Here is a 22,010-nt window from a genome sequence, read left to right on the forward strand (position 1 = left end):
TTCCTATTTGGCACAGCCCCTGTAAAGGACACTGTGGGACCCTAAATAAATGTCTTATCCTGAAGTGCTACTTCTTTCAAGGTCTTTTTTATTATAATATCATTGCACAATGGGGCAGCCCCATGTCTCTGTTGTGTGTGACATATACTCCCTGTGGACGTTTAGTAAGTAATAGTCATTATGATAAGAATTATCATAAGGCCATTTCTTTTGTTTCCTTTTATTAAGTCCACCCTTCTACCAACTAGCTGAGGAAACCTATCACATGCAAAACATTTTATACTGTCTTTAAAAGACTGTTTTCAGTCAATCATATAATATAACACCATTATGGAATCTGAAAATTGGAAGGAACATTGGAGAGCACTCTCTTGAGCCAACTCTGGAAAAGTACTTGAAGCAAAAGTAGAGTAGTCCTCAACAAGTCTTCAATAACTAACATTGGTTACAGCCATTAAAATCAGTTCTTCTATATCTGGTATAAATCCTAATTACTACAATGGAATCCCATGATTTATATTTATGTCTCCGGTGGAAAAACTATTTAACCATGTTGTGAGTGGTATGGGAAATAGAGAAATCTATTAAAATCTATTAAGATATTTCAGGTATTTTCAAAAGAACATATTCTTTTGAAAAATATACTTTTGCTTCTCCTGAAAATTTTAATTGAAAGAATTACCATGAAACAAAAAGGAGTGATACCAGATTTCATTAAACTCAATCTTGGGAATGATTGCCTCGAAGATAAATAGGAAAACAAACATTCCCAGGCAAGCCAAAAGACAGTGCACAAGGTTTTACTTGCCACTACCCATCAGAAATTACTATAGCTTGGGTGAGGGGGAAAAAATTAATCATGGTTCCCAAAGAGATGCTCCTGAATTCAAATAGAAAGCATAATTTGGTGCCTGGCTATATTCAAAATCTTTATAGCAGCACTTCTTTACCAAAGAACTTAGATTGTATTAATTTTTAACTGGAAATCCTGAGGTGGAAATTCCTTTGTTACTAAGATAACTTCCTTGAGAGAAAGAACATTCTTGATTTTATACCTGAGGACAGCACATTTGACGTTGGAGAACCAAAAGAAATTCCCAAGTCAGAAAGCTGTATGCCATTCAGGCAAAATCTGGTTGGAGAGGAAAGCTGGTCCCATGATTAGCGAGCTTCCCCAGCTAGCCTGTAGGTGGGTGTGTTTAACAGAAGGAAGCAATGGGAACCCGCCTGTCAGCCAGCCTTTAGAGCTAATTAGCTCAGCATACAACAAAGATAAGTGAGCCTGGGAGGAGGGCCCCCTGAGGGGTCTTTAGATTCTGGGAAATGTCTGATTGGCAGATGTTAAAAGGGATTCTTTGGTAATCCTGTGCATCAATGAGCTGTACAAATTCAGTCCAGGACTGCAAGAATTCAGGCATGAGGACACTGTGCAGCAGGCTCACACAGGCAGACCCAAGATGGACAGAACCTTGGAATCCCTGAGACACATCATTGCCCAAGTCTTGCCTCACAGAGACCCGGCTTTAGTCTTCAAAGACTGTAAGTACTGAAGGGGAAAAAGTTTTCTGAAAATAGTCCTAAACGTCTAGTCACATCCTATTTAAGTATGATTTCTCCTAAATCTCTGTAGTCGTGTGCTGTGGTCTAAGTGATATTTAACTTGTTCCTGACTTCAGTCAGGAGAATGATTTCATTTCACCTACGAGTATTAGTCGCTGGGTTATTTTGTCAGGGATACATCTTGCTAACCGTTTAGAAGTCTTTTCTAAAATACAAGAGTCTCCTAAGACTTAATGAACTCTTCCAGATGCCTTTTTAAATAAAGCAAGGCTGATTGCTACTGAGATTAAAACTAAAAATAACTTATCTATGATTATAAATATTCTGTATTTGTTAACCTGTTTAATCCTCAGTAACATATATTAACTGTGTTGAATCAAATAATGTGTTTGTTTGAAAATTTTTGTGGCAAACAAACAATAAATCACCAGTGAACTCTTAAATTTTGGTAACAAATTCTAACATTTTAGTTAAAAGGCCAATAAAATTAGAGTCTTCCCACCTTTGCAACACCCCCCCCCCCAAAAATGAGGGGCAGCTATAGCAAAGTTATTTCAAAATCTTTTTTTCATTGTTTATGAAAAATAATTCGATCAAGCTCTCCAATTCTAGCAATACTATTAAACCATTTGTCATGTAACTTAGTTTCTGGAACCAATTTGATTTCCTGCTGCTGCAACACAGACTATCTTCGTGTTGTATCTTATCTACAGTGAGTTTCATATTACAAAGAGCTTCTGAAATAGAATTTTGCCATGGAACTGCCCAAAAGGTAAAATGCATATGGAATTTTTTTTTCTTCAATAAGTTACAGCTTTCTTTGTGAATCTTGTTATGTTTGTCTCCATCAAAACATCAATGCTTTGGATTTTTGCTCTCTGATTGCTGAATAATGTTAGTTTCCAGATGTCCTTTTAGTTTATATTTCTCATATGTGTGATGAAGAAAAAGAAATGTTAGGCCATTTTATTCTACAAAATATTCTTCTTAGAAATTAAACTGTTACCAATATGCCCTTTAATGGCTTAGTTAAAGCACTTTATTTCCTTCTTATCTTCCTTCCTTCTTTCTGTCTTTTTAAATATTGTCTTCAAGCATATGTCAATAGCTATGCTAGACTCATAAAAATCACTCCTCCCCCAAACCAGCCTGGAGTCTATTCAGGTTTAGAGTGTTTCTTTAAGTGAAAAGGGAAGGAAAGAATGTCTTTCTCCTACAATAGCACTGAATTCACCAGTGAAGGGTAAAAGGGCTCTTGACCTGCTCAAAGCTTTGGATAAATTGTATAGAACCAGGGGTCTTATGCTGCTGGTTTGGAGAGTCGAAGCAGTAAGAAGAAATAGAGGAGCAATTTTTCCCTCAGTTTCTTGTGAATTTAAGAAATCTAATCTGAAACTATGAGGTCCTCTTTTTGAGCTGAACTAAATCCCAATAATTATTTACAATTTAGCAGAGAGAATAAAATAGAAGAGGAGTTGAAATAAAGCACACGTTATGTTCTGTCATCCAGACCTTTGCAGAAACTCTTTTATATGGAAAGATAAAGAAATGTCTTACTTTATATATTTCATTCATTCACATAGAACCTAAAGTTGATCCGATAGCATTGCCCTGGAATAGGCTGTACTCTACAACTGCTTGCTTGGCTTAATAGGTGTGAGTATTAAACGGTTGATCCTCTCCCTTCAGGTGTTTCTAATCTGAAAAATGACTAAATGAAAGTAAGCCAAATGGCAAATTTCTGTACCAGCAGTTTTTATAACACTGAAACACCTAACCACTCAGCATCCTCATCGAGTAAATGGGAACAGGCTTACTCCCTTTCTGGGGCAGGTCATCAAAAGTCTGCCTGGGGCTTATGCCATGCCTTGGCAACCTATCGTGCACGTGCCAGAGGTTAGCACGCGGACTCATTTTCTTTGGCACACCCATAAGCTGCTGCCACCACACTCATCTTTTACACAGCTTGTAAAAAGCTGCCATCAGTCCTGAAAGGCAGGTTTTGAGCAGCCTCCTCTCCTCCTCGTCACTCTCAGCCCCTTTCCCCCCACCCCAGTCCAGTATCTTCCTGCCAGAAGGAAAGAGCTGAGCGCTTGAGTACATCACTGCCAGATCCTTAAGAAAAATTGCTACCTTGCTTTCCTGCAAGATGAAAAGCCAATCCAAGAATTTTTAAAACCCAGCACAGTTGAACAAAGGAGCATTAACATATACACAGTTTCTCTCTCTCTCTCTCTCAAAATGTTTTTCTTTATTTTCTCTTCTACAAATGCAAGGGCGGTGTTTTTCTCTTTTCATTCTTTGGAAGCACATAATACAAGGGATGTAAAGGATCATTGGATTAATTTTTTTGCCTTCAGTGGCTTTTGATTTATTTAAAAACAAGCAATTGTAAATTGAATTTTCTCTTCAAGTTGGTCAGGAAAAGCACCCAGAGAGTTTTCTGGTCTGAGACTGATACACATGGGGATAGTTATATTCATTTAAGGAAATATCATTTGGATGCTTTTCTCAGCCAAGGACGCCCTCCAAGTGGCTTGTTGCAATGCATTAAGTCTCTTATTTGTTTTAGACAAGGTGTTCATCTGGCAAGAGTTGTGCTTTGTTTTTTTATTTTCTTTCCTGGATGGAAATGAATTCCATAACAATTTTTTTGCTTTTTTTCCAGAACTATTTCACATTTCAAATGAAAAGTAATGGAAATAAGGTGGGCTCTCCATTTGGAATTTGCTCATCTAAGCTGATACTGGACTGTTCTCCACTATCTAAATGTCTCAAAGTTATAACAAGTAATGCTTAGAGTCTCCAAACCAACAGACAGAATTTCTTTGCAGGGAAATTAAGGCATCTCTCCACGTTGCCTTTCATTTCTGGCTTGTTCAGCATCCAATTTCTTTTCGTTTGCCAAGTGTCACAATCAAAGATGAGCTATCCTAAAAGCAGCCCTTGTCAATTCTTTTGAAAGTGTGGGGGATCCCTGGGTGGCGCAGCGGTTTGGCGCCTGCCTTTGGCCCAGGGTGCGATCCTGGAGACCTGGGATCGAGTCCCACGTCGGGCTCCCGGTGCATGGAGCCTGCTTCTCCCTCTGCCTGTGTCTCTGCCTCTCTCTCTCTCTCTCTCTCTCTCTCTTTCTCTGTGACTATCATAAATAAATAAAAATTTAAAAAAAAATTTAAAGAAAGTGTGTGGGTGAGCTTACTATTTGTTTGCCACCACTTGACAGTTCCTCATGTGCTTTCTCAAAGGAAATCCACATGATTTCAAGATGGCTGCACTTTCAGATTCTACTCTAAGTTAACTCTTCACATGACAAGAGCATAAAATGTTTATCTGCCATCTTTGGGCTTGCCCTTTATCCATTCACGGTAATGCTAAGATATCAAGTCCTCATCATGTGATGACAGACACTCTGCAAGGACATTTTTTCACAGCAAACCAGTAATGTAGGTACTATTGTTATTTGTAGGTGAGGAAACTGAAGCTCCTGGAAGTTAAAGTTGCTTCCCCAATGTCACATGGTTAATGAGTGATAGAGCCAGAATTCAAAGGCCTATTCCAATTCCTCACCTTTAGCCACTACAAAACATTACCTCTCAGAAGTCTTACATTCCCATGGCATTTATACTGTCATGGGAAAATGGAGAGTGGGTGGAGAGGGGATTGAAATGAACTCCTCTGGGAGTATGGAGGGAGCCCATTAAATATGCACATCTGTAAAAAAAAAATTAAAAAAATTAAAAAATAAAATGTACATCTGAGCAGGAATGTGACAGCAGGGTCGGAGGGGAAGAGTGTTTTTGTGGAGAAAGAAGAGCTTGTCCAAAGACATATCAGGCAATACAAGAACAGTGCATTGGGGAGGTGGAGACAAGGCTGTAAAGGCAGGTGAAATCATGCAGAAGTGCAGGCATCAGGGAGCCATTAGAGTTAATGATGATGCTAGATTAGTTCTGTAAGTTTATGGCCTTACATTGCATTGGGGGAAATATTATATTGACATCCATTGGAGGTACACTTCCTGATACTAAGTTAGGGAGAGTTGCAGCTTTTTCAATAGAAAAAAAATCCTCTTGTCCTCTTGCCCATTCACACAGGATGCAAAATTTGCAAATGTAAACATGCTTGTAGTGAGAAATCACTTTGATTAACTGAAAGCCAAAGTACAAGGCAAACTTTCTTAAAACAGATTGATAAAAAACGATCTTAGTCATCACTGAAGCCTTGAGAATCTGTGGTTTCCAGCACTGACTGATAAAATGGCATTAAGTTTCATTAATATGTTATTCCAAGTTTCATAATGAAAAAGTGAGAAGAAACCTTTACTGAACATTGCACAATTAGAAGCAAATTTCTCACATATTTGAGGTGCATTACCTTCCATTTGGGAAATATTTTTCTGCATGAAAGGTTTTATTTATATCAGATAGGTGAATACTTCAAAAAGTACACTTTTACCCTTTGGAAAAATTGGACCAGACTATAGAGCTATTAAAAACATCTTAGTAATCATGAATCTGGCCATATGCAACCCAAAAGAGCAAAAATCCTCAGGAGTAAAGTATTTTCTCCATTGCATGCTTTTTAGTGTAGTTATCTGAAATCTATAAATTTGATGATACATTTATGGTTTTTGCACTTCACAGAAAGGAATGGAGTAGGAGGTAAGGGATGAAGGTACTTGCAGAGTAAAATCTACACATACTACATTCCACTATATAAAGTGTGCCTAAAAGAATATAGTTAATAAAAAGAAAAAAACAACCCTCCACTGCTCACTAGCATAAAAAAAAGTGAAAAATCACTTATTGTGGATTTACAACAGCATCTTAATTACAATAATTTGAACTCTGATAATTTTAGCATCTAAACTGTGAACATCCATTCTACTGAAGGTTATTCAAGCACTGGTTTTCCTGAATTAAAGGATACAACTAGTTTTTTTTTTTAAGATTTTATTTATTGATTCATAAGAGACACAGAGAGAGAGAGGCAGAGACATAGGCAGAGGGAGAAGTAGGCTCCATGCAGGGGGCCTGATGTGGGACTCCATCCTGGGATCCCAAGGTCACACCCGGAGCCAATGGTAGACCGTCAACTGCTAAGCCACCCAGGCATCCCAGCTAGTTTTAATTATACTAAGAGACAAATGCAGATTTCAGTTCAGCTGTTAGTGGTATAAGCCCTGTTCTCTAATCCTTTTTTTCGGTTTATATATATATATAGTAGATTTAAATACTGAAAGTCTCAGCCCCAGAGGAAAATTTTTCAAAGTAGGAAAAAAAAAAAAAAACAGTGGCCTCTTGATCACTTAATGACCATTTGTCCTAATACATTTATTTTTTAATATGTAAGTAATCTTTAACAAATCAAAATAAGCTATGATCAACATTCAACCTGTGGTCAAATCTAGTCCTTCTTCATGGTCTACTGTCTCATCTCACCATAGACTTTTTTTTAACAGTTAAGATTTGTTAGCCTGATCTCAACTTTAACAACTTCTGAAACTCATGTGTTAAGTTACAGCCATAATAGGATACAGCTGCACAAGGGTGAGTTTCGAAGTCATGATTTTTCTGTTTAAATGATACGGTTTTACTGATTATGTGCTACAGATTGATTTAAGAAATGTAAGACAACTTTAGAAGCCTTTCATAAAAGAATCTTCTGTATTTAATACATTTCATATTGAAGTTTTAACCCCAAAGGCTCTTATTTCTTTTCCTCCATGTTCAAATGCTCATGTAAGTTTAGTCTGTCAAGGTAGTTAAAGCAATCTTATTTTAAAGAAAATGGAAAAAAAAATCTTATTGGAAGTTTAATATTGAGCAAATAGTAAATTATTATACTCTCTGTAGTTCTCTGTATTCTTTCTCTATTGTCCATGGAATGGAATTTGAATTATGGTTTCGCTTTTTTTTTTACCTCTTGCCGCGATGATAATCAGTTGATCCCTATTTTGATCTCATCCCATTAGGCAGCAGTGGGAACCCATCATTTAGTCACCACTCCTTTGGCACTCATGGCCTGTGCTATGTAGTTTACATTTCTCTTGTGCATTATGAGTTATAGCTTTGCTGGCACATTTTTGTCCACATCTAAATTGCAAGTCTCAGGAAGGCAAAGCCATATCTTGCCCTCCGATGTGCCCTCCCACAGGGTCAGTCACCTAGCAGGTGCACAAAAGATATTTTTTGGTTGCAAATTGGTTGGTTTTCTCCCTCATGGAAAGGGAGGAAGATTTTTCCTATTGTCGAGTATTCTCCTTTACTATAAAATAAACTGTACTTTATAAAAACATCATCCACTGCCGCAGCTTAACTGCATGCAGGATTAAACTGACAGCCAGATGTCAGAATGGAGGATGGAGAGGAAGGAGGAGGATGAAGGAAGAAGAGGTTCTGGAAATAAACACAGCCACCTCAGATAACTTCTCCAGAGCACTGTCTTGGGTTGGTCAAGGTAGAGCACCCCAAATCTTTCCGTATGCCATAATTGGCACAGTAATTCAGATTGCCAATCCTTATATTCATCTTTAGGGTTTAACCTCATCTTTGGTCACCAAAGGTCATACAACATGCTTTTTTTTTTTTTTTTAAGTTTTTATTTATTTATTCATGAGAGACACACACAGAGAGAGGCAGAGACCCAGGCAGAGGCAGAAGCAGGCTCCCTACAGGGAGCCCGATGTGGGACTCAATACTGGGTCTTCAGGATCATGCCCTGGATGGAAGGCGGCACTAAACCGCTGAGCCACCCGGGCTGCCCCACAACATGCTTTTTGGGGTGAAACTCTATGCCTTGAACTTGTGCATAAACCCTAGTTAGATAGCTATTGCAGAGTTGCTTTCTTATAATGACTATTCCTAAGGAGAGTACACTGTATGCCTAAAGCCATATTTGCACAGATTGGCCATCTTAACTAAACAGAATTGGTCAGCAAAGCAACCGGTGTTTGCCTTTTTTTTTTTTTTTTAATCTTTGATTGGTTATCTAAAATCAACAGTCCTACAAAGTCTCCTGAATACAATGTAATGTCAGTGCCTGATGGAACATAGGAAAGAGTTATACATCCTAGTTGGTTAAATAGTGTACATCAGGTTTTTATTTTATGTAGCTTTTGTGATTGGATGACATCATCTGACCATGGTGCATGCATAAAACACACATGGGAACTCAGGCAGGCTGCTGATGCTGATGCTGTTTAATTCTGGTATTCTTAATTATCTATTTTAATTTGTAATTCCTTCTTGCTCCTTCATATTCTTTCCCCTTTGCCTTCTTTAAAAAAATTACCCAGTACTTCCAAAGATATAAAAAATAAATGTCATTTAAATTTCTTCCCAAATGATTTACAGTTCAGCAATTTTAAATTTTGAAGGTGAAAATTAAACCAAGAAGAATGAGATACTTTTTGCACATTTTGAAAAATCTCTCAAGAGGTTAACTTTGTAAAACAACCCAAAGGATCATAATTCACTAAAGAAACATATTCAGGGAAGAGCATGGAACAGAGAAGAAGAAAAGAAAAAGCAAACAAAAGGAGAAACACAACCAGTTTCCCAGCTGCTGAAGGAGCTAGGTGCTGACTCTGGAGCATTACTAAAAGAATGTTCCTCTCCTGGGAACAAAGTAAGACTCCAAACTGTCTCAAGCCTGCAGTATAGCTGTAGCTATCTTTGAAAGAGTGTCTACACATAAGAAAAAGGGGCCCAAGATTCCTACAAGTTGTACCCAATCTGACACACAAGCTGTGTCAGCAAGATTCTGTTCGCTGGATCAAAACCTAGTAGGGCCTGAAGATGGTTATAAATGATTAGACAACTAGGTCTGTTATCAGTGTCCTAGATTTTACCAAGCCAGCCACAAGACCCAAAGGTACTTACTCCATTTTACAACCCATTTGGCATGAGTCATAAATTGGCATCACACCTTGAGCTTGCCCCTTAAGTTACTTGGGGGTCCTTTTTCTATTTTTCCTCAAAAAAAAAAAAATCTAGGAAATCACATTTGGCAAGAGAAAGTTGTACATGATCGAATTGTTAGAATCGAAAATACTAATTAACTTTATTTTAAAATATCACCTGCTAAGGCTAATTTAATTAAAGATTATATTAAAATATTGCATAACATAAATCCATCTGTTTGGAGGAGGAGAATCAATTTGAAAATAAGTTAATCATCTTGAAAGCCTCTTAATGATTTATCCATAAATGGAAGCCTTTCCAATTTGTCTTTAACTGTTTTGGCAAAGGGTATTTTACCCAGCTAGAATTTTTCTCGTAAGGCAAAAAGAAAGTGGTTCTTTTTTTCTGATAGATTTATAACATACTTTTAAGAGCCCTTTTGCTGACAAATGACTGTCCCCCATTCAGGACTTATTTCATATTAGGTAATTGAACTAGGCAATGAACTATAATGTCTCTATTTTCCTGAAGCATAAGCAGTCATTAAACATTAATTTTAAATAAAAATTAGCTCCTCTCATTTCTGCTAAGAGCAGTTCTATTGCCTTTAGCATCCATTAGAAAGTGAATAATTTGGACAAACATCCCTATTTCCAGATTTTCAGATGTAGCATTTCATCCCTTTGTTTTCTGGCTATTATGAAGCTTTGACTTTACTAGTGAATAATATCAAAAAGAGCCTTCTCTTTTTTTGTCTCTGAACTCTTTACATATTTTGGAAATAAATAGCACAATGTGTACAATTAGGGAATTTTCAGATGTACAGACTTTTTTAGAATGTTTAATGATATGGTTTCTAATCCAGGAACAGACAGTTTCAAAGATGCAATATGCAAGCATATAATCATGCCTTTTCCTTTCTTCCTTCACTTTCTTTAACCACAAATAATGGCTAACACTCTCATGGCTTACTATGTGTGAAGCTTTATTCTGAGCATTTTCCATTTAAGCTTTACAGAAACTCTGTGTGGTTAAATCCTGCATTTTACAGATAGAACTGGAGCAGTTAGGTAGATATCTTACGTGGTACAGACAGGATTCCAACCCAGGAATTATGGCTCCAGTTTTCATACTTTTAACTACTAAGTAAATTGTCTACTGGTCGATAAAAGGTAAAGAGACAAGACACAGTACACATGGTACTGTGTTTGAACCAGTGACTGTATTGAGGACTCTTCTATAACATACTCTATAATCCATGGGGCATTTACATTCTGTACATCCGAGAATGCCTTTATGAAAACATAAATCATGTGTCCCTATTGGCATCTTTATCATATCCAATCCATGAAAATGAAAAGCTCTGAATTGGTTGGATAAAAGCCCTCTGAGTATCCAGTTATTGAGGATCTTGTCTGAAGGGGCTTTATACTCCTTCTAGGCAGCGAAATGAGCCCCCTTGCTTGTCACATCCCCTACCCATTTCTCATAAATTTTTATGCCCAAACCCCTCCCAGAAACTTTCTCCCTGGGGTCACCCAGCTCTATAAGAGCAGCCATACATTCTCTCCAAGTGTCTGGGCCCTGCCTCTTGGATGGAGCACCATAAGCAGCACAGCACCTTAGGCAAAGGCAAAGGGCAAGAGACTCTGTGTTCCTGCCATTCTTACCCATGCAGGTACAGCTAGGGCACTAGGACAGTGGGGTTGATTTCCAGTTATTAAAAGAAGCTAAGTCTCCTTACTCTGTCTCCTGTCAAATCATACTTCTCTCCTATGCCGCCTTCACTTAATTCCTTGGCTGAGGCATTATTATTTTTCTTATTCATTTTGTCAAGAGAACACAACTTCTCTCTCATCACGGTCTAGAACTTAATCTTCTGAAGTGGATCAGCTTAGGCCTTCCTCCAGGGTAGATTTTTCCTGAACTTTTCAGCCTACATTCATCTACTTTTCCTCTTGTATTGATTTAATTATTGTCCCATAAGTTTTTAGGTTTTAAATATTGCTTTAAAAATCATCTCTGTTCAGGACACCTGGGTGGCTCAGTGGTTGAGCGTCTGCCTTTGACTCAGAGCATGATCCCGGGTTCTGGGATCGAGTCCCACATTAGGCTTCCCACTGGGAGCCTACTTCTCCCTATGCCTCTCTCTGTGTGTCTCTGATGAATAAATAAATAAAGTCTTTAAAAAAGATCATCTCTGTTCTACAATGTAGCACTCTAATATTTTCTTTACTAATTTTATTATTTCTGCAATCAAATTGTAGATTTGTATGGGAAGAAGCCTGTTTTGAACTTCTTTTTTTACTCCATATCATCAAGGTGAGGGTCATCTGATAAACCATGCCAGTGCCACAATGCTAGTTAATTATGGTGTTCTATTCCACTAATCACAGAAACTACTTTCAAATCCTTTCAACATCCTATTCCAGGCAGTCAAATAAATTGATTAGGGTTGGCACTCCAAGACAAAATTACTTATCTCCATTCAGGGTTTTCCTAAATCCTAGTTTTTATGATGGTAAAGACCAAGCTAGAAGTGACAATCATATGTCTACTCTAACCAGGCTTGATCTTTCTGCACCTACTCCACCATCCCCAGCATGGCTGTTACCATCACTTCCATGCTGTTTGAATTCCACAGTGGGGTATATGTGAAACCTCCTATTCAAGAAGGAAGTCTCAACCTCTCCAGGAATCATAGTGACTTCACTTACCTTCTATACATTTATTCAGCTGCACACCAATGGTTCAAAAATGTAGAATTTTCTTATATTCCAAGTGAATTCTATGATTGTTTCTAGGTAGATAGCCCTGTGCTGGGTACCAAGGAAACTAGAGATAAAAAAGAACCAGACTCCCTGCCCTCCAGATTCTCACAGTCTGCTGTGAGTTAAATAACAGAAAACTGTATGCTGTAAGATGAATTGTTATCATAAGGCATTTCATTCCTCTGGCTAGAAAGAAGTCCAGCCAAGTCTGACTTGATCAATTTAGCCTGGAACACCACATCCATTTCATTAGCATGGTTTAGAGGAGATTAAGTGCTAAGACACATGACCACTAATGGAATGAGAGCTCAGCAAAGGAGATTCATGTGGGCTGGAACCAGTGAGTAAGGCATGATGGAGTAGGTGGTATTTCCTCTAAAGTATGGTAGTAAGTTCGATGGATAGAGGGGAGGGGCAGAAACAATACTCCTGAGAGAACTTGAGCCAAGACAGAGGTAAAAAAATAAATAAATAAATAAGCATTCTATGTTCAGAGACAAGTAAAGACACTGCTTTGCTGAAGTTGATTGAGGATTTCTGTAGAGAGAATCAAAGGTTGGATGGTCAAGGTATTCCACATTGTTGGATGTCTTCACTGGTCCATTGCCTCTGTGTAAGCCTTAATGCTCACCTTTTTATAATCAAAAATAAAGCTTGAGGTAGGGAAAAATGAAAATCTCATTCACGAGAGATTTTCTTGTGGATCGAATTACCATTCTCAAAACTCTGCCACATTCAAATTTCAAATAGTCACCAGGAAAGTAACTACACTAATGCCTGTAAACTATTTTGTGAATTGTCTTGTTGATATACAAAATATTCAAAACTGCTGAAGAGGTTTGTGTTAGCTCAAGCTACTGCAACAAAATACCATAGACTGGGTGGCTTACGCAACAGGAATTTATTTTCTCACAGTTCTGAAGATGGGGGAAGTCCAAGATCAAGTTGTCAGCATATCTGGTTCCTAATAGACCTCTTCCCGTCTTGCAGATGGCTGCCTTCTTGCTGTATATTCACATGGCCCCTGTGTGTCTGTCTGTTTTTTATAAGGGCACTAATCCCATCATGGGGGCCCCAGCTTCATGATCTCATCTAATTACCTCCCAAAGTCTCCACTTTCTAATATCATCATCCTAGAGATTAGGGCTTCAACATATGAATGGAGGGGTGGTGTGGTGTGGTGGAGGGGAGAGGTGGGAGGCACAAATATTTAGTCCGTATCAGGATTAATCTCTTGTGTCTGAGAAAGCAATTTGGGGCATTACAATGGGTTAAGAAATTTGATGTGCAAAGTAAATTCAGAGGTTAAATTGCTTTCTTTACTCTCAGATATTATAAACTGATAAAAGTCACAAAGATGAACCAGATTTCATGTTGTTATTCTTAGGATCTTCCCAACAATTCGCTCTCCTTCTATGTCCTCCCACATCCCTATTCTCAGCCACTTGATATTTTACTTCTTTGTAGTAATTTTACCAATTTAACATTAGTTACCTTGATAAAGATAACACTAGATAACCTGGGGGTGTTAAACCCTCAACTAGGAGGGCTGTTCAGCTTGTCCTGAATCCAACATCAGGCAAATTGTTAGCCACTTGATTTCTCCCAGTTTCCACCTGAGAATGCATTACTTCTTTCCTGTTGTTCCAAATTCACTATGGATGACAAATTTATCTTGTCGTGGCTGTGGATAAAGCCTTTTTTTCTTTAGTCTCCATTAAGACAAAATAGAAACTTTATAAAAAGAATTTTACTAAACTTTGAGAGAACTAATGCATAACCAAAAAAGATATGTTCTGGACTATAGCTTCTTCATGTTAAGGTGGAAAGCACAATCAAACAGAGAGTCTCGACCTTGACTTTTGCTCATGGCTCTCTGTCTAGGAAGCCTGTCTAAGACCCCCCCTCAGTCTTTGTCATTTCCTTTTGCTCTTCCCGTTTCTCCCGTTTCTCTCCTCTAGTCAACTTTACTTGAAGGGAGGGACTAGATAGAAAGCCCAGTCATAGCCCTCTCTGGGACACATAATCGGTGGGTATTTACACCATTGCTTTAAACCAGAGCAGTGTTGGCTAAAGGTTGGTCATCAGGATACCTGTTCACATGGGAAGAGACTACTCATTCTATAGGGCAGCTCCAAGATAGAAATATGTCATATCACTTGTATGAAAACATACAAATATTGGCCTTTACTTTATTTGACTTTGTCAAGAACAAGTGTCCAAAAAAATGGCCCCTGGGAAAACATAGGTGAAGTAATTCTTTTGCCAACAGCCTCACAAATGCAGCATATCTCTTATACTTTGAAAATATTCAAATACCCCACTAATTTTATTATGTGCCTACCATATTCCAGACACTGGGGAAAATGATATAATTCTTCTCCTAAAGAGCACTGTCTCCAGTAGAGGTGGATGCACATGAAAACGACTTGAATTCTGTCATAATTAGAGAATGTCTTTGAATGAACAAAGAGCATGGACTATACACTCAAACAGCAGTAGCTTAAAAATTCCAGCTCTAAGACTTTGTAGTTTTGTGATTATACCTTGAGAATCTTTAATTTCTAATCTTTAAGTTGTGGATTATGATACCAATTTCTAGGGGATGTTGTAAAGATTAAGTGGGAAAATGCATAGTTCCTGAAATATAGTAGGTACATAGTAAAGGAAATGAGAATAAGGACTTCTTCCTACAACAAGACTTCTCAAACTTTATTGCATATCAGATTACCTGAGAATGTTGTTAAAAATACAGATTCTGGTTCAATAGGGATAGGACCTGAGATCCTGCATTTCTAACAAGTCCCCAAGTGATATCCAGGCTGCCTCTTAGAGGACTGTAGTTTCCATAGCAAGGTTTAGTGATTAGTTTTTAGGTTTAGTGATTTAGTGATTTAAAGGTTTAGTGATTTAGTTTTTGTTTTTATTTTTAAGTAGCTGATCCTGTAGGTGAATCTCAAAAGATGAATAGGCCATCCAGGAAGACAACAGTCAGTGGAGAAAGGGGCATTCTAAGTGTAGTAATGGAAGTAAAAAGCTTGCCAGTAGCATAAAAAGCATAGGATTATTTGGGGCCTGGAAGGTGGCTTGAGGAGAGAAGTATGGAATGAGACAGTGTATCAACCATAGGGTCGTCTATGCATTGCCAAGGAGTCATTTATCTTGTAGGTAATGAAGAACTCACAGAAGGATTTTAAGATGTGAGTGATTTGATGAGCTATGTGATTTAGAAGATTACTCAGGAAACAATAGGAGGACGGGTTGGATAGGCGAATAATGGAAGCAGGAGGATATTGTTGCATACTTGGTGAGATATGAACCAAGACAGCAATGGCAGTACAAATTAAGAGGAAGTAAGGACTATGAGAAACATTAGAATATGGAATTAATAAAACTTGGGCATTTGTTAGGAAGGAAAGAGCATGATATGAAATTTAAGGTTCCTGCCTGGTTTCTAATTAGATGACTGGGTAGGTGCTAATATTACTTTCTAAGTAATTCAGGAGGAAGAGAAGACTTTATGGGAAAGAAAATGAGTTGAGTTTTGGAAATGATGAATTCATGTCACATCTAACTAGGAAGTATCTATTAATAAAGTTGGAGTTATAGGAGAATAGTGTGAGAACTGTCAGGCTATATTATGGTAGATGGAGTCATGGAGATAGGTTCTGTCATTTAAGGAGAATGGTAGAAAGAGAACAAGAAAAGACAAAGACAAGATTTTTATTCAAATCAACATGAGGGGTAAGCAGAGGAAGATACCCACAAAAAAAATTGAGAGGAAACAATTAGAAACAGAAAAGCAGAATCAGTACAAATACTGTCAGAAAAGCCTAGAGATATGAGAGCTTCTAGAGGAAACTGATCAACTGTGTAAAAATGAAGTTAGAGGTCAAATACATAAGGACTGAAAATTAGGAATTGGTGATATTTGCCAGAGCAGTTTCAGTGGAATAAAGTATAGAAGAAAGTCAGATTATGGAGTGCTAAAAATGAATGGAACATAAGGAAGCAGAGAAAGTAATATAAAATATTCTTTCTAGCAGCCTCACTACAATAGGAAAATATTTAATAACTAGTAGCCCAAAATAGTCCCAAGGTTGAATGTTTCATTTAATTGATGAATGGATTGATTGATTCATTTATTTGTTCTCTTGAGCATACTATGGCTACTGAGAAGATATGAATAAAGAGGAAACTTTTAAGAATAGGAGGTGAAGGGAATCCCTGGGTGGCTCAGTGGTTTAGCGCCTGCCTTTGGCCCAGGGCGTGATCCTGGAGACCCAGGATCGAGTCCCACATCAGACTCCCTGCATGGAGCCTGATTCTCCCTCTGCCTATGTCTCTGCCTCTGTGTGTGTGTGTGTGTGTGTGTGTGTGTGTGTGTGTGTCTCATGAATAAATAAATTAAATCTTTAAAAAAAAAGAATAGGAGGTGAAGAGAATAATTACTAGAACAATGCCATTTGATACTGGTAGAAATAATGTGGAGCTGGACCCTTGCGCAGGTGGGTCACTAGAGGTGGGGATGGATATCACATACTTGGTAGCCCACATTTGTTGCAAAATAAGGAAGGCAGGATCATTGGCTGAGCACTGAAGTGCAACTGCAGCTAAGGACTAAACTGCGTAATGTGGCTTCTCTTGGGTGCTTTTCTTCAGCAGAACTTGAGCCTCTGCTTGCATTTTCTTTGACATTGTCCATGAACCTTGTTGTTGCTACTTCAAAAAAATTATAAAGAAGCATGTGTTTTTTAAATAGAGCATCCTCTGATATACTGATCTTTGAAATTCCAAATAGCAAGCTGGCCCTTTTCCCTTTGCACTCCATTCATCTGGTTTTCTAGTCGACAAGAGGAGATAGAGATAGAAAGATGGATTGTGTGTGTGCATGTACATACATTGTACTTTTTAGAGGTGATGACATACATAGGATTATCAAAGACGTCTTCCAAAGTTGCAGAATGAAAAATTTGAAAACTGCTACTTTTATTCCTGTAGAATTCCACTTAGTACATACCTTTGAACTCTTTTAATCCACATAGCTTTACATTGCAGAATTCTCATGTTCATTTTACCTAGACAATCAGGAGTCTCCATCTTCCTCCTCCAGTTATCAGTTAAAATTAATTCAACAATGAACTAACTTAAAATAGCAGGCTAATGTGCCTTGTGGGCTATCAGAGCAACAAGCACTAGCTTTGGTTTTAAACTTCGATCTTTAAGACATCCTGCTGAATTCTGGATGTCACCTGCAAGCAGAAATTCAAGTCAACGAGCTCAAAAATCCTTGTTTTCTTGGAGTTGAAAGGCAGGGGAAGATGCAGAGCAGAAATACAGTTAAGAATATAAAAATTCTATTTTGAATTGCATCAACTGGTGGAAAATACTATTGAAATATTTTTTGCATGAATGAGAAACTCTGTAATGGCCAATCTCACCATGACCACTTAAACATGTACTTTTTAGTTAATTCAGTTATCCCCGCTGACAATCTTACCTTTTCCCAGTTTCTTTTCCAAAATACTTCTTCAATACTAAACACTACAGTTTTTTTTTTTAATTTTTATTTATTTATGATAGTCACAGAGAGAGAGAGAGAGAGGCAGAGACACAGGCAGAGGGAGAAGCAGGCTCCATGCACCGGGAGCCCGATGTGGGATTCAATCCCGGGTCTCCAGGATCGCGCCCTGGGCCAAAGGCAGGCGCCAAACCGCTGCGCCACCCAGGGATCCCAACACTACAGTTTTAAAATAAACACAGGCATCTAGTTCCTTAGGCATCTTGAAAATTCGCCCGAGCTACCTATGTGAAGCTGATCTGTGACATAGCGATGAGGTAAAGGAGCCAGGTGCTTCAGTAAATAGCTTAGAAGGTGGTTGTGCATTGTTTTTGCCTCTAGGTCAAACTCTGTGACTTTCCTGACCACTTGAAAAATATCAAAACCCAACATTTTTTTTAAAACCCAACATTTTGAAGCACAGTTAAGAATGTATTTTAGGAGGATGCCAAAGCGCATAGATACCATGTTATGCAAAGACTGAAAAAAACAAAAATTATTTAATCTGAATTTGAGGAAGCCTGAGAGTTGTCTGTTTTAGTACACTTTCATATGCAAGTGTGAGACACCAGTTCAAAATGATTTAAGAAAAAATTAGATGTGTTGGCTCAGGGGCTCAAAGTATGTTATCAGACCTTAGTTTTTCTTTCTGCATTTGTTCATTCTACCCTTCTCTCTGTTGGCTGTCTTCTCAGCCAAGTTCTCCCCTTGCTTGGGCTGTGCCACACTTACCTCCTATTACCCCAGCAACCCTAGGAAAAAAGGAGAATCTCTCAACCTTTCCAACAGAAGTCCTGGATTCATTGGTTCGAATGAGTCCAGGACTTGACTTTGTTCAAATCCCCATCCCTCAGCCCTGGAGAAAACGTGGTTAAAGAAAAGATGATTATTTAAGGAAAATTTTTGTGCTGTTCCGAGGCAAGCAAAAACAACAGATTTCCTATATTGCCTTCATGCAAGCAGTAGACTCTCATGTGGGTAAGGGGATAAACTTCTGTGAGGCCCCAGAAATGAGAAATAGACGACTTGCATGAATCTCACAGGAAAGCAGATTTCAGCTTACTCCCAAGAATGATATTTTCACAACAGATAGAACCAGTAGAAGTTGAAATAAGCTGCCTCAAGGTGTGCCAAGTACCAGGTCTTTCCATTTGCTCAGGCACAAACCAGATAGGCAGCTGTCAATAGTGTTGTATAAGGAATTCCTACATTAGGCAGAGCTTTGCCTGCATGACCTGAAAGGTCTCTTTTGACGCTACAATTCTATTATCTTTGTTAATTTCCACAATTCAATTTGCAGTACAGGATAAATAACCCAACCAAATTTGATCTGAAACTTCTGCAGGCTATCACAGGTCATTTAATCTAAAACACATGGCTATAGCCATTACCCTGTTTTCTGAAGTCATCTAACAGACATGGTCCTTAAAAAGGTCTCCATGTTATTAGTTTCACTTATGGTTTTTTCCAGCCTCCTGCTTATTACACAATAGCCTTTCATTCTCCTTTAGATTGTCATGGAGGGGAGCATGAAAGACTTTTCTTCTTTCTGCCTTTCTCCTCTTAATTCTTATAATAGGTGGGTCCCAATTAAAATTGCATTGTTTATATCTTTATCTCCAAATTTGGCTTTTGCTTTGCAGATTTAAGATTCTATGATAAATGGGAGCAGGGGCTATGGATAACCATAGCTCTAAACAAAGTTTATTGAGACAAATTTTCAAAGAGTGAGATTTTTAAATTTTTTATATTAAAAGTTAATTTATAATTTTAGTAAGTTTAATATACTGAAATAATTTTGGAATTAGGGCACCAAGCCACTTGAGCCATACTCATGAAGAAATAAACATATTTGCATTAATCAGGATTTGCTTCTTTCACATCTGAAAGGACTCCCTCCCAGCCATAACATATATACACTGTTCTGCTTAAACTGGAAATGTCATGTTACACAATCCAGCCTGCAACTAAAATTTTGTTTTTTCCAGAGTACATCCATCCTTAATAACTGATTATGGTTTTTATGTTTTCCAGTGAATGTTGTGTCGATGTTACAGGAATTTTGGGAAAGCAAGCAGCAGCAGAGAGCTGCATTCCCAAGTGAAGGCGTGGTGGTCTATGAGTCACTGCCATCTCCAGGACCTCCCTTTGTGAGTTATGTGACCCTCCCAGGGGGAAGCTGTTTTGGCAACTTTCAGGTAAGAAACAACCATAAATTGGTCAGTAAAAGTTAATTGGGTTAAAATAGACTAAGTCCTTTTATAAAATGGTAACATTACAAGCTTTCCTGGTTGTAATGAAAAAAAAAGTTGTGCTGCATTCCATTATGCAACACATAATACCCAGGAAAATTGGTCAGGTGTTCCAATTTTTTAAAATGGAAGTGTTTTATATTAGGGTATCCCCTGATATTTCTTTATGGAAAATTAATTTTATAGCATTTTATTTGCCTGATAGCTGCTGAATTTTCCCTCAAAATATTTTGGAATAAACCATAAAAAACAAAGAAACCTCTATAAAGTCCTTCCATCAGGGCCCTTTCATGAGTAGGAAGTCTCCACTTCCATGAATTTTGAATCAAATACTAATCAATCTACTACACAGCAAAGCATGAACCAACAGCAAAAGTTGCGACTCACAAGTCTGGATTTAGGCACCTGTGCTAAGCCCAAGTTCTGCCTCTGATTTCCTTGGGAACTGTATATCCTTGGGAAACTTATTTAACTTCTTGATTTCCCTGACTTTGAAATGGGGAATAGTTTCCATGGTGTTGGTTGGGGAGTCATGAGATATACATGTAATATATTTATCTGGCACATACTAGGTATTTCAAGTATTTTTTTGTAATTATTATAAAGACTCATCTAGTTGGTTAAATCTTTAGTATGTCTATGATAAGGGTAAATGATGAATGCATTTCTAGTTGTGTACCAACTCACAAAAATATTGCCTATATTAACCATCAACATCTGATTGTCCAGTGTATATGGCAAATATGCATTCAGTGACTAGGAAATATCAAGCATTGGGCCAAGTAATGAGGATATAGTCCATACTTTGAGGAAACTAGTGTTTAAAAACATTATAGTAATTAAATATTGCCTGGGGGTAATATCTGAGAGTCGATGAAAGCATAAAAAGAAACTTCTCAGTTTACCAGTCACCTTTATGAGTAGTCCTTTACTGCAGTAAACTATTTCTCAATTTTCAATTACTGGCAAAAATGCCTTATTTGTATTTTATGGACAATATATTCAACAACATTCAAGTGTCCCCCATAGCTTTGACAACTAGGAACACCAGAGGCAAATTTTCAATGTATCTCTTTGTAGTATAAGTTTACAAAACTTAATGTCATGTAATATTTTGGACCAATGTCAGGCATACTTGATATTATTTATATTTTCTACCTTAACTCTCCCTTTGAACCTAGTGTGCCTCACTCATTTATTTTATCCTGTTACTGTGTACCTATTACATATTATTTCAAACCTTTATGAAGTGGAGAGTATAGTTTAATAAATAGTACTACAAACCTATGTCTGACTGGGATAAGTCAAAGGATCCATGGGGAATGCAAGCACAAGCTGAAATATGCATTTGAGGGTGTTTTTGCCAGTCAGGATAGGGGACATGACATTCCTAGAATACGGAACAGTATGTCAAAAGAAAACAAAAAAGCAAAAGAAAACCACAAGCACTTTCAGAATTTGGGAAGCCTAAGTGTGTCTGTGGCAGGAAAGTGGTAGGAGATGATGGGTTAGGCACTCGTATCAAACCATAATGGGTCTTTATGCTTTGCAAAGGAGAACAGGTTTTATTCTATGTAAAATCAGAACCCCTGAAGGATTCTGAGCAGGAGACTAATGTATTCAAATATATTTCAGAAAGATTATTCTGGCAGTAGCATGGGGGGTAATTTTAAGGCTAATTAAGGAACTGTTTTCAAATTTCTGGCCCAGCCAGCCACTGAGGTCTTGCTTTCTCCTACCCTGAACATTGATCAACAGCAGACCTCTGTTTGACCTCCGATTAAGGATAGTGAATTTCCTGATGAGGATGACTTGAAAGTGGGTCTAGAAACTTCAAAACAGAGCTTAAAAGGGGGATCCTGGGTGGCTCAGGCAGTTAAGCACTCAACTCTTGATTTTGGCTCAGGCCATGATCTCAGGATCATGAGATCAAGCCTTGCTTGCATTGGAGTCTGAGCTCAGT

The 22,010-nt window shown here is 37.9% G+C and overlaps 1 protein-coding gene across 2 annotated transcripts in view; it reads left to right on the forward strand.

Moving 5' to 3' along the window:
* Positions 1–1,134: 1,134 nt before the first annotated feature.
* LIX1 (limb and CNS expressed 1) overlaps positions 1,135–22,010 on the forward strand; it is a 51,975-nt gene continuing 31,099 nt past the window's right edge. Inside the window, exons 1-2 of one of the 2 annotated variants that reach the window (XM_041750970.1) lie at positions 1,135–1,539; positions 19,830–19,993. In XM_041750970.1, coding sequence (XP_041606904.1) covers positions 1,458–1,539; positions 19,830–19,993 — 246 coding nt within the window. In that variant the 5' untranslated portion in view covers positions 1,135–1,457. Of the gene's footprint in view, positions 1,540–2,100; positions 2,333–19,829; positions 19,994–22,010 lie in introns of those variants that run through there. The other variant, XM_041750971.1, reaches the window with a different exon arrangement.

The sequence above is a fragment of the Vulpes lagopus genome, chromosome 4 (genome assembly GCF_018345385.1).
Source record: "Vulpes lagopus strain Blue_001 chromosome 4, ASM1834538v1, whole genome shotgun sequence".
Taxonomy (NCBI): domain Eukaryota; kingdom Metazoa; phylum Chordata; class Mammalia; order Carnivora; family Canidae; genus Vulpes; species Vulpes lagopus.